General features: G+C 44.8%; 1 protein-coding gene across 3 annotated transcripts in view; it reads right to left on the bottom strand.

Annotated features, from left to right (window-relative positions):
- Positions 1–16,403, bottom strand: part of VWA7 (von Willebrand factor A domain containing 7) — a 41,205-nt gene that overhangs the window by 16,835 nt on the left and 7,967 nt on the right. For all 3 annotated transcript variants that reach the window (XM_063122316.1, XM_063122317.1, XM_063122315.1), the window contains 7 exons: positions 12,354–12,608; positions 10,297–10,578; positions 8,586–8,682; positions 7,992–8,114; positions 5,555–5,750; positions 2,917–3,086; positions 2,039–2,151 (listed from right to left, as the gene is read on the bottom strand). In XM_063122316.1, the coding sequence (XP_062978386.1) occupies positions 2,039–2,151; positions 2,917–3,086; positions 5,555–5,750; positions 7,992–8,114; positions 8,586–8,682; positions 10,297–10,578; positions 12,354–12,608 (1,236 nt within the window). The remainder of the gene's footprint in view (positions 1–2,038; positions 2,152–2,916; positions 3,087–5,554; positions 5,751–7,991; positions 8,115–8,585; positions 8,683–10,296; positions 10,579–12,353; positions 12,609–16,403) is intronic.

The raw sequence follows: 16,403 nt of genomic DNA, 5'->3' as shown, positions 1-16,403 counted from the left end.
TATGTACCTACCCGGACCTTAAGATCATCTACAGGGGCCCTTCTCCGTGAGCCCCTGCCAAAGGAAGTGAGGCAGGTGGCTACTAGGAGGAGGGCTTTCTCCGCTGTGGCACCCCGGCTGTGGAATGAGCTCCCCAGAGAGGTCCGCCTGGCACCTACACTGTACTCCTTTCGTCGCCAGCTGAAGACCTTTTTATTCACTCAGTATTTTAACACTTAATTTTAACTTAAATTTAAATTATACTGTTTTAACTCTGTATTTTAATTTTATATCAATTTTGCTGCGTGGTTTTATCCTGGTTGTGCTTTTTATATTGTATTTTGTATTTGTGTTTTTAACCTGTTGGTTGTTTTATGATGGTTTTAATTTTTGTGAACCGCCCAGAGAGCTTCGGCTATTGGGCGGTATAAAAATGTAATAAATAATTAAATAAATAAATAGATCTACAAGGATTTCTGACCCCTAATTCTTTAACAATAGCAACAACAAAATGATTTTTCCCCACCCCAGATTATACTGCTGAAATGACAGCTTGAGGCGACCAGGAGTCAACTTTTGTTTCAGTTCTGAAAACAAATTCCTGGGCTCATAGTTCTTGAATTCCAATTGCAGGTTTTTTTGCCCGAGGCTTTAGTCCAGGAGTGGGGATCCTCTTTTAGCCTGAGGTACAAAGTTAATTTCAGAGAAGCTCTCAGGTGTCACACGGCAAAGCGGGTGAGGCAAAAAACACATCAAAATAGACCAGAATATTTTAGCTTAACACTCTTTAGAGCATCATCAGAGGGGGGCAATCACATTTCCTTACTATCGCTTCCCCCCCCCCTGCTTCTGTCCCACAATACTTCTTTCTTCACATGGAAAAGAAAGAGGAAATAAACAATGACCACATGGCTCATTTATTGGGTGTTTTTTATCCCACTGCTTCTCCTACACACAGCAGGTAATTGCAGCACGTTTCACTATAGCTGAACAAAGTTGGATTTTTCCGGGTCTTCTTTTGCGACAGGAAAACGAGCAGAAGGGGCAGGAGATGTGCAGGAGGTGGACGTCGTCGTCAAAAGGACCCGTGAAAAGCCCTGAGTGGGCAGTAATGAGCAGGAGATAAAACGCTAGGCTGATGACGCTTACTGTCAGTAATAAAGCCTTAGGAGAGGAATTTCAACTTTTTAGAATGAGGGGGGGAACTGAATAAAATCACCAAACAATTCTTGAATTCCAATGGCTGAGGGAAAAGGAGTGTGGCCCTGTGGTGAACCCGTCTCTTCAACCTCTGCATTGCTGTCAAAACTACTGCTGCGTTACGAAAATCAGGGGCCCTAGGCCAGCCTGCTAGGAAGGATCCCTTGATCTGCTTAAATTTTTAAGGTAAAATTGAGTCCACTGCCCCAGTACTTCATTATGAAAAATCATAGACCCCAAGCAAGGGTCTTGTTAGCCTACTCAATATTCCATCCCTGCTCAAAATGGCTTCCATCTCCATATTCCATCCCTGCTCAAAATGGCTTCCATCTCCATCTCCGTATTCCATCCCCGCTCAAAATGGCTTCCATCTCCATCTCCATATTCCATCCCTGCTCAAAATGGCTTCCATCTCCATCTCCGTATTCCATCCCCGTTCAAAATGGCTTCCATCTCCATCTCCGTATTCCATCCCCGCTCAAAATGGCTTCCATCTCCATCTCCATATTCCATCCCTGCTCAAAATGGCTTCCATCTCCATCTCCGTATTCCATCCCTGCTCAAAATGGCTTCCATCTCCATCTCTGTATTCCATCCCCGCTCAAAATGGCTTCCATCTCCATATACCATCCCTGCTCAAAATGGCTTCCATCTCCGTATTCCATCCCTGCTCAAAATGGCTTCCATCTCCATCTCCGTATTCCATCCCTGCTCAAAATGGCTTCCATCTCCATAATCAGAAAAACATCAATCCTTTCTGTGAGCCCCCTGAATGGAACTTGGAGACCATGAAGCATGGTTTAAGTAATTCTCATCCATACAGTTATGCAGATACCAGGGCTTCATATGAATATTTTACCTCCAATGCAGAAAGGCACATTTCCGGCTCATCCCCACCAGCCAGAGCACTGATGCTGTCAAGGATTTTCCAGAATTTTTCTGGGTCACTGGTCTTATGGACCGGGCCAAACCCTGGAGAGATGAGAGAGCGAGAGCACAAAAGAACACATAATGGCCCATTCACCCATGCACTTTCAATTCAGCTCAATGTGTGAACCAACTCAACTGAAAAGCATCTAAACAGAGGCACTATGATTAAAGATCTATCCATCATCTGTCTTGTTTGGCCTGCAATGGCCAATTCACACATACAAGTGTGCTCGTAAAGCAAAATGGGAGCACTTTTCCTTCCCTTTCTTGTGGGTGAAGTATAAATCCTGATCTGCTTTAGCATCAATGAAGGACATAGCAATTCTCACAGTTACATTAGAAGCTTCTAGAAAGACAATATTCTCTGATATGAACCAGCCTGGATCTTCAGTTCTTTGGGCAAGGCCCTTCTTTCTGTCCTGTCAACATCTGAAGTGCGTTTGGCAGAAGCTCAAAAGAGGGCCTTCTCAGTGACTGTTCCTGGGCTCTGGAACTCCTTTCCAAAGGAGGTCCATCTAGCCCTATCTCTGATAACTTTTTGCTGTCAAAGATATCTGTATTCAAGCAAGCCTTTAACCAGAGAACCTGACTTTTCATAGCCACTCTAAATACACTGTGATTTGTTCAATTGGCTCCAGTGGTATTTTGATGTGCTTTATTTGTCCTTTTTTATGTTTTTGATATTTTCTACCTTTAAACTTCGCATTTTACTGCTGTTGACTACCATTTGGCGTAGAAGTGGGACACACATTTAATAAACAAACCCAGTTTCCCCCAGTGAAACTGTGCAAATGCCAATCATCCTACCAGGGTCATGGAAAGGCACTAAGAGGTAGAAATCTGGCTCTTGAGCAGTGCCACGGCGCCGGTCAATGATATGTCGTGCCTGAAACTTCGCAGCATTGATCTCTTCTCCCATGCTTCCAGTGGTGTCCACGACAAAGCTCAATCCTGTGGTTGGACTGATATCCAGTAGCCTGTGAACAAGAGAGCAGAAACTGTGTTTCAGCCATTATCCTGTAATCCCAGCCAGAACTCTAACAGAGCTAACCAAGATGCTGAACTATAGCCCCCAAATGGGTTCAGGACCTTGGATAGCTCCTTTAGGATTTGAGCCAACTGAATTTTCATAGGAGTTGGAAAGAACCCAACAGTCCTTCGGCTCTAATTCCCTGCCACAAAAGAGGCCAACCTCTACTTCCTCTGTATTCTAGACCCTACTTGATTGTTATTCAAACACGTGGCTAAAGTGACCACATTGCCCAGAAAGAGGAAATGCATCACCAAAAAATGAGGACACAGATTTGCATAGCACTCACATAGGCTAAAACATAAATGCAAATTTAAACGTAATTATTATAGCACAGGAAATTGTGACTTGTGTGCCTGCTCAGTTAGCTGTCATTCAGGTACTCGTTGTTGATGGGCCACTTCACGTGGATTGCCCTTGGGCAATCCTTTCTTATGGTTCTTTATCTTGAAACAGACTTTGGACAACCCTTGAAACAGAGGACTGTCCTCTGTAAAGTAGGGCCCACGGCTCCCCTACATACTTGCTGGGATGCAGGTCTGCAGCAATCTCTCAAACTGAGGCATGTCGGGGGAGGTGAAGATTTCATAGAATCATAGAATGGTTGAGTTGGAAGTGATCTATGAGGCCATCGAGTCCAACCCCCCGCTCAATGCAGAAATCCACCTTAAAGCATACCTGACAGATGCCTGTCCAGGTGTCTCTTGAAGGCCTCTAGTGTGGGAGAACCCACGACCTCCCTACGTAATTGGTTCCATTGTTGTACTGCTCTAACCATCAGGAAGTTTTTTCTGATGTCCAGCCGGAATCTGGCTTTCTGTCACTTGAGCCCATTAGTCCATGTCCTGCTCTTTGGGAGGATCAAGAAGAGATCCTGGCCCTCCTCTGTGTGGCAACCTTTCAAGTACATGAAGAGTGTATCATGTCTCCCCTCAGTCTTCTCTTTTCCAGGCTAAACGTGCCTGGTTCTTTCAGTCTTTCCTCGTAGGCCTTTGTTTCCAGACCCCTGATCGTCCTCGTTGCCCTCTTCTGAACTCCCTCCAGTTTATCTGCATCCTTCTTGAAGTATGGGGCTCAGAATTGGATGCAGATTTGGCCTGGGCACCATTGCTAAGCTCTAGCCAAAGAAGGGAACTACAAGATGGCCAGACAGAGATCTGGAAGAAGTCTCTTGAGCATCAGTAGGCCGGAGCAGTAGACGTGCCAAGGTGCCAACCGTGCTAAAAGCTTCCAGGTTGGGCAAGCTCTTTCGTTTGAAGGGTCCCTCCTTGCTGCTGCGCCTTGCTAGTGACTCTCCCAATCTCTGTCTTTGTCTCACCGCATCCAGCTTTGCCTAGCTCTGTTCCCTGCCCAAGCCTACCCAGAGTATGATTGCCAACTGGCAAAATAAACACACACACACACACACCTTTTTTTCTCCTGTCCCTGTAACTGTCATACAAAACAACAACAGGGAGTAGGGATGGGCGTGAAATAACGTAACTGCTAAAATAACGATGTTACAAAGTTGGAATGGTTTCAGAAACAACGTGTTCCTCAATAGATCTAGCTCCAATCTAATGTTTAGATCAAAAGCAAGATGAAACTTGAGGTGAGGGGCTGTGCCTCAGTGGTAGAGCACACGTTTTGCAGGCAGAAGGTTCCAGGCTCATTCCCAGCATCTCCAGGAAGGGCTGGAAATATTCTTGCCTGAAACTCTGGAGAGCCGCTAGCATAAGGCAACCTCCAGCGTTCCTCCGATCAGCCAGGGTGCTGTAATGCTACGGAAGCTTCATGAACATTCTAGCTGCTCACGGGGGCTGGGGAGAAATCATCACAATAGAATGATGACAAATATTGCAGCTTCTATATGAGATGTGGAAAGTCACATTTGGCTGGAAGGGGGAAAAAACAGCTTACGCAAGGTCTAAGGAAATGAAAGGCTGGTTGCTGTGGGGCAGATGAGATCATGTCGGGAGGAGAAAGCATAAGCCTTAATAAAGGAGGTGCAGATGCAGGAACTATGGAGGTGGGGAAGTAGGTTGCAGAGGAAAACACACATGGTATCAAGAGACAAGATAGCCTTTAGCAGAGGTGCTGGGAGGGGGGGTTGCGTTCCTGTGATGGGTTGGGCCAAAGCCAACAGAGTGAGGCCAAAATACCAGCATAGTTTAGCTTAAAGCTCCCATTGCCAGTAACAAAACCTTAGGAGAGGCATTCTGGCTTTTTAGAAGGGGGGAAATTGTGCACAAAAGCCCAAACAACTGGAAAGAGGGGGCCAGGGGACAGAGCGTACCTAAAGTTCTCCATCCCTGGCCTACATGCTGGCAACAGGAAGGGGGAAAGTAAAAAAAAAGCCACAGGCTTGTTAGGAAGGTTAGGAGCATCACACGCAGACAGAGGAGGAGATATTATGTACACAACAAGCAAAATTACCTCATGAACGGCTTGCTCCCCATTTCTCGCCACAGCTTCTCCAAGAAGTGTTTGGAGGCCTCCTGGGCCAGAGCCGCCGCCTCACTATGCAGATAATGGTGGGGCGAGAACAAAAAGGATGAGCTGTCCTTATTGATACCGCCACGAGGTTCTCTGTGGCGGCTGTCGTCAAATCTCCCGCCATGACTACACTTCCCTGGGGAGAAAGGAAAATATCAAACAACAGAAGAAGGAAGTGAGCCACCGACATAAACACCCAAATTCTAGGAAAAGTTAGGAGTACACTAGTGTGATATTAACCTCCTAGAAAAATAATCTTCCAGGTTCAAGAAACTAGGGGCATGTCTACACCAGCCCTTTATTCCGGGATCGTCCTGGGATCATCCCTGTGCTTCCTGCATTGAGCAGGGGGTTGGACTCGATGGCCTTGTAGGCCCCTTCCAACTCTGCTATTCTATGATTCTATGAAATGCCACACAAGGGATCCCAGGAACAGGCAGGGTTGATATCTCCATTTTCCTGGGATAACCCTTAGGTGTAGAAAGGGCCTAGGTCGAGCTAACAGACACTGTGCGGATGAGGGGCAATTGACATATTAAAAAGCTCATGGTACAGTCTGTCCTTATCCGCATAGTCCCTCCTGAGACTGTATCATTCAGAATGTAAGTAGAGAATGACTGCCCAACATGCTTGTTCCTATAGAAAAAGAGCTTTCTTTTCAATTAGGACAGTATTCCAACATTGAGCTTCTCCACCTCTAGCTTTTCATCCCTCAACTTTATCAGGGCTTCTGTTCCATATTCTTAGTGGGATTTTCACGCACTTCTGTTGTTGTTTTTCCCCTAGGGAATTCCTTTATCTGCAAGCTCTATATGTTTCATTATACAGCCACTAGATGGTGCTGTGTTGTCGGGCTACTTCCTCTTTTCATGGAGAAAATCAACTTGTGATATTTAACTAGCTCATTATCCACGATCTTTTAAAAAATGGGATAAAGGTCTGAAAGCACAGGAGAGGCCCTGGTGCTTGACGACATCATGTAAAAGGACCCACAAACTTCCATAAGGAACCAATTTCTATCGCAGGATAAGTCCTCACCCTCACTCTGAGGAGATTCAGACTCGTATGTGTGTTTGTACCAAATGCTTACCTCCAACCTCAGATTTTTTTTTTTTTTTTTAAAAAGAGGGGCTTCTACCTTGGTCTGTAAGAACCAAACTAAGCTGCTAAACCAGGAGTGCAGAACCACCTTCAGCCTAAGGGCCAATTTTGTAGCAGCTTTCGGGGGCTGCATTCCAGTGGTGGGCAGGGCTGAAAGCAAACGGGGTGGGGCAAAAATATTTCTAAAAATTACAGCCTATTTTAGATAGAAGCTCTTATCAACTAAGCCTTAGGAGAGGCATTCAAATCTTTTAGAAAGGGGGGAAACTGCACAAATGCTGAGAAATCACCAAACAATAGCGAAAGGGGCTCAGACTTCTGGGAAATCCTGAAGTGAGCCTTGGAGAGCCAGATGTCACCCCTGAATGCATCACTTGAAGTATACTGGTGGGTAGTTTGTAGTTAATAGCCACTGTAGAGGCTCCTGATTTTCACCTGGATCATGGTGTGCAGAGTGGGAGGTTAAACCTTCCTCCCCCCATCACAATCCTGACAAAAATTGTCCCCACCCCGCAGTGGCGATTAGCCCTGGAAAGTAAGTTCCCACAATCACCAGTGGGAGTTTGCCTTCCGGGGCTAAAGACACTGGGTGGCAGTAATTTTCATCAGGGTCCCAGCAGGGCAGGAAAAAGCTACGTCACTTCCCACACATCATGGTACAGACAAAAACCTGCTAACAATAAAAACAAAACAGAACACTGCATTTCAAAGTTTAGCATCATATCTAGTTTGCCCCTAATGATTTGTTCCATTGCTAGGTGCCACCATTTTCTGTTTTCTCTCTTTCTAAAGTGAGGGCGAATGCTAAAACCCACTTGCCTCAAGAGGCAGCAAACAGCTAAGCGTTAGGCCTCGTGGAACAAAAGAGAAATTCACTGAATAGATAGAATCACTCTTAACGGTCGGCTTCTCCTTCATACATTATCTACGGCAGGGCATGACACAGCTCTTTCGTTCAACAGGACAAAGTTGAACTTGTTATTTTCTATAATAAAATAAAATATATACACACGCAAGGAAGTAGAAAAAGAAACAAGCAGCTTTGGTGGGGAAAGAAAAAAAATCTCGATCACAGGAGAAGAACCTGAGAGACAGAGAGAAAAAAAAGCACTTCTCTAAACTGTGGTAAAACCAGTTTTTATTCTCATGGGTTTTAATGTGAACTGTGCAAAGACGCACAAGGAATACAAATTAAGATTGAGAACAAAACCTCTGCCTCAAAACACAGCCCCCCCCCCACTGCGCCGCCATCCTATTCTAAGCGACAAAAACATACCAATTGGTTTTTCTGGTTGGGTGCCATAGTAACCCGTTGTCAGAAGCCTTTTAGCAGTGATGCCTTGTAAGAGGTTTTCTTCACATGTCCACTCTGAGCAGTCGCTGCAAGTCCGGACGCCAGCTGAAGGATACGAGAGGCACACAATAAAGAAAGCCCAAGAACGTGGACCCAGGAGTCCTGGATGAAGTCCCCCGAATGAACAAAGCAGAGGCCTCCGTTTCCCCAATTTAACCAACAAGTTTTTGGGGTATTTCCCCAAACTAGACACAGCATAAACCCAATGTGGTGATAGGTTATGAGGTCTGCCCAGCACCGACATTTTCATATTTTCAATGCCAGGTTAACATTTCGTGGACTACAGTGGGCTGCTTAATTTAGCTGTTTTATTGGGTTGTGGTATTTTACTGTTAATTGTTTTTAGCTGTTTTAAAGCGTTTTGCATTTTTATATGGTTGTTGTTGTTGTTGTTGTAAAAACACTTGAGACTTTTTTTTTCTAAGAAAGGAGTTTAAGAAATTGAAACATCAACAACTCCTCCTATGTTGAGGTAAATTCCTGAAGCGTAAGAGAAAAATCACACTAGTCTGTTACCTTCCGCAATGGATTTGATTTCACGGCCTGGCTGGGCCAGATCTGGGTGTATCTGCTGATGTCCAAGTTCAACCCAGTTGCTATGGCTGTAGAAATCCTAGCCAGAAAGAAAGATTATGAGAAGCTATTGGTTTAGTACCTGCTATTTTATTGACTGTAGCTCCTGCAGACCTTTGAGGGGTTGGGGGTTGGAGGGGTGATAATTCCTCTTGTATTGTTTTTTTATTGGGGTTTAAGTTTAGCTATTTGTAGAAAGGCAAGTCGTAAATATTTGAAATGATACATTGGTGGGACTGAGGAAAGAAAAGAAAGGTATTTCCTAACAGAACAAAGTGAACTCATTTATTTATTAAGTCTCTACACCACCCAATAGCCCATGTATTCATACTTTGCAACAATGCAACCTACTAAGACAAATCAAATTTGGAAAGGGAGATAAAAAAATAGAAGTTCCAACAGAAGAAAGATAAATATATTTGAGCAACAGGCTAGATACAGTGACTTGAATAGATACATTTAAGGTGACCATATGAAAAGGAGGACAGGGCTCCTGTATCTTTAATAGTTGCATAAAAAAGGGAATTTCAGCAGGTGTCATTTGTATATATGGAGAACCTGGTGAAATTCCCTCTTTATCACTATGGTTAAAGCTGCAGGAGCTATACTATAGTGACCAGATTTAAAAGAGGGCAGGGCACCTGCAGCTTTAACTAGTGTGGTGAAGAGAAGATTTCACTAGGTTCTCCATATATACAAATGACACCTGCAGAAATTCCCTTTTCAATACAACTGTTAAAGATACAGGAGCCCTGTCCTCCTTTTCATATGGTCACCCTATATGACTATAATAATGTTATCAATTCAGTACCACTCACCTACTTACTTACTTACCCTAACTGAGTGCAAGGCAGATACATAGTTTTCAGCCTCAACAGAAACCTATTTCACAACAATCTCAGCTGCTAGTATGAAAATATGTTAATTAAAAACATGGGTGGGGTAGTGCACCTTGGTGTATGCTGAGAAAGGGGTCCTCAGGCATGATGTAAAGCATGCTATGTTTTTAAAGCTTTTTTAAAAAAATACAGAGCCACATTTGACCAAGAGCCCAAGACCACAATCCATTCCTAATTTATTTACTTTCATAGTACTACTTTAGAGCAAAACAGTAGAGGCCTAGGACCAAGATTATATTGTTTCTTTCCAGCTCATCCTTCTCCAAATTTGGCCCTCCAGGTATTTTGGGTCAGAGCTCCCAGGTCCACTGATCACTGGTCGTGCTGGCTGGGGCTGATGGGAGTTGAAATCCAGAACACCAGGGCCAAATCTACACCTCGTGTCATATCATTACGCTCCCATCATAATAACGCTATATCCCTCTTGTGCAGATACACCTCATAGGACACACAATGACATTTGTTGCAGCATTTCGGATAATGTGGAATTAAAAGCAGGAAATAACATTATGATAGTGGTATAGAGAATGTGTAATAGGCCCCAGCAGTTATCAGTGTGCTCCAATATTGTGAACCGCCCAGAGAGCTCCGGCTATTGGGCGGTATAGAAATGTAATAAATAAATAAATAAATAAATATCACTATAAAGCAGTAGTGTAGATCTAGCCCACGTTGGTGAAGGCTGATCTAGCTCAACAGCAGCTACCCCATCCCCCGCTGCCCATGTGTACGGCTCCGCCAATACTGGGAAGCACCTGTAAGGAATGGAGCAGCTGGCCCAGCCTCTCTCGGGCAACATCATACTGCTCAGAGCGAACGGCTTGAAGGACCTCTTTGCGGGCCTGCAGCAGCCAGGCACTGGTGGAGTGGATAAGCTCTGAGTCGAAGTGGAGCACAGGGTCATCCCGCGTAGTATTCGCAAAGTCCATGGCGGCATTGGCGTTGGCCACCTGGGCGATAGCTGCGCGGAAACGCTTTGCCGATACCCCAGGGCCGTAGAAAGCAGCAAATATGTCATCCGCCAGGAGAGTCTTGTCCTGGGGGTGGGAAGAGACATCAGGTTAGGAGAGACCTTGCATCACACCAGTTAAAGCTGCAGGTGCCCTGCCCTCTTTTAAATCTGGTCACTCTAGTATAGCTCCTGCAGCTTTAACTGCTGTGATGAAGAGGGAATTTCACCAGGTTCTCCATATATACAAATGACGCCTGCTGAAATACCCTTTTCTATGCAACTGTTAAAGATACAGGAGCCCTGTCCTCCTTTTCATATGGTCACCCTACCTTAAACCATGGCTTTAACCACAGTGGTTAAGCCAGAAAGCCAGGCTGTGTTCAGAAGACACCTTAAACCATGGCTTTAACCACAGTGGTTAAGCCAGAAAGCCAGGCCATGTTCAGAAGACACCTTAAACCATGGCTTTAATCATGGTGAATAAAGCAAAAAGCCTTATGCACGGTGGTTAAAGCCATGGTTTAAGGTGTCTTCTGAATGGGCCCACATTAGCATCAGGGCTGAACAAGGTAGAGACAGCGTGCACTATCTCAACAAGCTAGGCTCTGCCCAAACAGAGTTTGCTCTAGGGACCTCTGCCGCAGCACAAAGGATTCTGGGGTGTACCATCATTTGATGAGAGGATTAGTCAGCTCAGAGACAGTTCCCATTGCCTCAGGCAGGGCAGGGTAGATCCCGCCCGAAAAGGGAGTCAAGGGGACCAAATTAGATGAGATGATGAAAAATCCACAGCATGAGTTTGTTTTGTAGCGGTGGAAGGGGGCTAACCCTCCTCTTGTGCCATTCCCACAATTGTAACATAATGAATCCCCACCCAAATCATTATTTGTCCCAGGAAGGGAATCCTACAAATGTAGGTGTTTCTGCACTTGAACATAGTTAGGGTGACCATATGAAAATGAGGACAGGGCTCCTGTATCTTTAACAGTTGGATAGAAAGGGGAATTTCAGCAGGTGACATTTGTATGCATGAGGCACCTGGTGAAATTCCTTCTTCCTCACAACAGTTAAAGCTGCAGGAGCCCTGCCTAGAGTGACCAGATACAAAAGAGGGCAAGGGTCTTGCAGTTTGACAATATTGGCCAGTCCCTGTTATCGATCTCGCTGCCCTATTTTGGACCAGGCAAAGTTTCCAAATCATTTTCAAAGAGCTTCTTTAAACAAGCGTTTTATAGCACATTCGTGACTGGCCACTCACAGATGTTCATGGGTCATTCTGACGTCAGCCTCCTGTGCTTCGCCCACTCCATTTTCTGGTTTTAGAGCTAAAAAAATAAACCCGACTCTTCTGGAATATATCAATATTTGTCATGTTTTCTGCCTTGTGCAGGCAAAGTTCCACTATAAAATGCCCACTAGAGGTCACTGTCCCATTGAATTGTATGGGCCACATGGTCGCTGCTCTCTTCCTTATGTAAAAGCTCATTGCAAATGTGGAAGAGAAGCAGGAAGCAGAGACACGGTTCCCCCCATCTGAAAGACAGCCCCACGGATAATGTATTTCAGTAATCCAGATGAGAGGTCACCAGAGCATGGATAACTGTAGCTAGGCTTTCTCTGTTTCAATAAGGACATAGTTGGTTAGCCCTACAGCTCCTATCAGCCCTAACCAGCATAGCCAATAGTGAGGGATGATGGAAGTTGTAGGCCAAATCAGATTCCAGAGAGATGGAGAGAAGAGTCTTGCCTTCTACCCCATCATTCCTTGCTGCCTCATTCACAAGATTTCCCAGTTTTAAAGGACCCTGGCCTTTGGAATCATGGTAGTCCTTCAGGTGTGTGGATCCCATTCCCTCTCACCTTGAAGTCCTCCTCCCGGATGCGTTTCCCCTTGCCGGGGCGAGGCGTCTCTGCAAGGAGGCGCACGGTGACGTTCAGAATGGCCTCCTCGGTCATGTCCTGGTGGGTGACGGACTCCCAGGCGAGAGCCATGGCGCGAGACCAGAAATTGGGGAAGAAGCCATGGACTTCTCGGAGAGGCAAATACAGCAGTGTCAGCATCCACAGGAGACGCCAGAGCCAGGCCAGGGTATGGTCCATATTGGATACATTTATCTGAACGGAGAAGAAGAAACAGAGTTTGCGTTGGCAGCTGCTCTACGTTCCTGCACAGCCTTTGCACAGCGAACCATGAAGGTCCAGCAGGTCCCGTCCCAGCTGCCCTTCCTTGAGCATCACCCGTCTATTTTTTTTTATATATATATATATATATTCCATTTCTGTACCACCCCATAGCCAAAGCAAGGGTGACCCTATGAAAAGGAGGACAGGGCTCCTGTATCTTTAACAGTTGTATTGAAAAGGAAGTTCAGCGGGTGTCATTTGCTTATATGGAGAACCTGGTGAAATTTCCTCTTCATCACACCAGTTAAAGCTGCAGGAGCTATACTAGAGTGACCAGATTTAAAAGAGGGCAGGGCACCTGCAGCTTTAACTGTTGTGATGAAGAGGGGATTTCATAGAATCATAGAATAGCAGAGTTGTTATCAAGAAAATAATATAAACTATAAAAGCTTAAAACTATAATATAAAAGTACAGTCGGAATAAAACTGAGCAGCAATGCCAGGGAATGCACATTGTTGCTAATCTCTCTTATATCTGCCCAGTGGGAAAGGAAGGCAACGCCAGAAGAATCAGGGGCAGGATGCTGGACTGACCCAAGTCACAGTCGTATCCGTCACAGAACAAAGGTAAAGGCTGAGCATGGTAAAAAGCATTGATAAAGAAGGAACATAGTGAAACATTCTCCCAATGCCTTGGGTATGTAGCAAACACGCAAGGCCAGTCTCTGTGGAAAAGAGTAATCGGATACAATTCGACACCGCAATGGGAGTACACTTCAGCCTCCCGCGACTCTCACATACTGACTTTAAAGTGGCCAATGTGGAACAAAGAAACTTCAGAGAGAAGCTAGAAAGAGAGAGATGGCTGAGTTAGAACTAAACCTGTTGACGAATTCTACCGCCGGAGGCTTGAATCAGAATAATGGATTTTTTATCACATCACATGAGTTACTTGGTTTACCTAGTGCCAGCAAGAACTGCACTGTGAATGTTAATCATGTGATTGTCACTTCCAACGTTTAGTTTCCTTCTGCCCTCACTGTTTCTTCCCCACACCCAACCAATGTATGTCCTGCAAAAACTTAAAAGTTCTCCATAATTCCTCATGCATCTGATGCAGGTGAGTTAGTCTTTAAGGCGCCATAAGACTCTTTGTTGACATGGTACAGTCCACTCTACCACATCATTCCACTGCGTGTGTAGATTCCGTAACATTTTAAAGTTGAAAGTGTTTGTGGAGTGACCCAATATTAATTTCTTTTTTTGCAGAGATGGTGTGCTAGTCAATATTGACAAATGTGAGTTGCAGATAGTGTATTATAAACCACAGCCCAATCAACTGCAAGATAAACTATTTCATTAACCATTTAAGTTTACTGAAGTTTACTTTTTCTGTTTGGATAGGTGGTTGAAGATGGGGTTGGAAGGAAAGGAAGCCATGAGCTCTCATTGTATGTCCATCCATATACATTAATTTATATGTGCTAGTCAAAGAGCCCCTTCAGATGGTGGGGAAACCGCGTTCCCTTACCGTGGCTCTGCTTCGTGCATCTCTTCCGCTTTTGCAATGAGCTGTAAATACATGAGGAAGACAGCAGGAAGAGAGCAGCGACCACATGGCTTGTACAGCCACAATGCAGTTGAATGGGACAGCACCTTCTAGTGGGCATTTTACAGCACATCTTTACATGCACACGGCAGGAAAACCCACCAAATATCAATTTATCCCAGAAGAGTCTGGTTTTCTGAAGTTAATGCAAATAGGAAAATGGAGCGGGAGATGCACGGCCTCTGTCATCAGAAAGAACCTTTTCCACTATTTTAAAAGATTTTGAGAGATTGTTTCACATGTTACCTTCCCTGAGTAATAATTTATTGTTTTATTCATTTAAGGTGAAATCCTATGTGCCTCTCATTGCAAGATACATAGAGTTCTCTGATAGTCTCCCATTCAGGCATAGATCATAGAATCATAGAATAGCAGAGTTGGAAGGGGCCTACAAGGCCATCGAGTCCAACCCCCTGCTCAATGCAGGAATCCACCCTAAAGCATCCCTGACAGATGGTTGTCCAGCTGCCTCTTGAATGCCTCTAGTGTGGGAGAGCCCACAACCTCCCTAGGTAGCTGATTCCATTGTCGCACTGCTCTAACAGTCAGGAAGTTTTTCCTGATGTCCAGCCGGAATCTGGCTTCCTTTAACTTGAGCCCGTTATTCCATGTCCTGCACTCTGGGAGGATCAAGAAGAGATCCTGGCCCTCCTCTGTGTGACAACCTTTTAAGTATTTGAAGAGTGCTATCATGTCTCCCCTCAGTCTTCTGAGGGGACACAGGGGTTCATCAGAAAAGCATTTTATCACACGCTTGCTACTGTCTACTCATAGTTTTTCGTGCCATCCGCCTCCCACATACCTCCCGCTCCTTCTTGCCTTTTTTTCCTGTCACAAAATGGACCACTTTTAATCCAACTTTTTTTTGGGGGGGGGGTGAACAGAATGTGCCGCTATTTCCTGCTGTGTTCAGGAAAAGCAGCGTGATAAAAATGCCCCCTGAATGGGCCACATGGTCATTGTTTACTTCCTCTTTCTTCCCCAGGAATGTGGGACAGGAGCGGGGGCGGAGAAGCGACGGTAGGGAACCATGATCTTATCCCCTGTCTGATGACGCTTTTAGACTTGCATAGCTTCAGCAAGGAGGCAGCATCATCTGCCCTCTGGGCAAACTTTTTGCAGCAAGAACTGCTTAACTTCGGTCCTGCTTTGGCTTGCCTCTTATTTTTTCTAGAACCTCCATGATGTTTTTCAAATGTAAAAAGCAAGAACACCTACTCAGGATTATTATTATTTAGTCACAAGGCATTACGCCAATCCGCCCCACACACGCAGTCCTCTGGGAAGAATTTAGTTCAGTCAGTGAACACTAGGCTGACAACCATTACCCAGAGGACCTTCTCTTCTGCTGCTCCCAGACTGTAGAAAAGCCTGCCGGAGGAGACTTGTCAACTTGACAGTCTATTAGCATTCAAGAAAGCTATCAAGACTGATCTCTTCCGGCAGGGCTATCCAGTGGAATTTTAGGATGCTTTTAATATGTTTTTAGGATGGTTTTAACAGTGTATACTATGTTTTTAATCAGTATTTTATGTATTTTATGCTTGCTGCTGTTCCCTGCCTCTATCCAATCAGAGAGGCGGGTAATAAATAAATAAATAAATAAATAAATAAATAAATAATAATAATTAGAACCCGTCGGCACTCTTGCTTAAACTTAATACAAGATCTTATAAGAAATACTATGCTGGACCAAACCAAAAACGTATGTAGTTCAGCATCCTCTTTCCCTGCAGGGGCCAACCAGATTCTTTTAGGAAAGACACAAGCAGGATCCGAGCACAAAAGCACCCGCCTCCTCACGCTCCATAGCAACTGGTATTCAAAGGCACAATGCCTCCGATACTGGGCGGGTTTATTCATCCATCATGACTAGCAGCCATTGATAGCCTTATCCTCCAGGAATTTAACTAATCCCCTTTTAAAGCCGTCCAAACTGGTGGCCATCCCACTGCATCTCGTGGTAGCGAATTCCACACTTTGACAATGTGCTGTGCAAAAGGCGTCCTTCCTTTTAGCTGTCTTGAACCTCCCATCCATCAGTTTCATGCAATGACCCCAATGAGTTCTAGTATTATGAGAGAGGGAGAAAAATGTCTCCCTATCTACTTTTTCCACACCATGTGTATATGCATCCACCTCTATCATATCTTACTCGCCATTTTTCTAAAGCAAAA

This window comes from Elgaria multicarinata, chromosome 3 (assembly GCF_023053635.1).
Source record: "Elgaria multicarinata webbii isolate HBS135686 ecotype San Diego chromosome 3, rElgMul1.1.pri, whole genome shotgun sequence".
NCBI classification, from domain to species: domain Eukaryota; kingdom Metazoa; phylum Chordata; class Lepidosauria; order Squamata; family Anguidae; genus Elgaria; species Elgaria multicarinata.
This window is presented reverse-complemented; position numbering and strand designations above follow the sequence as displayed.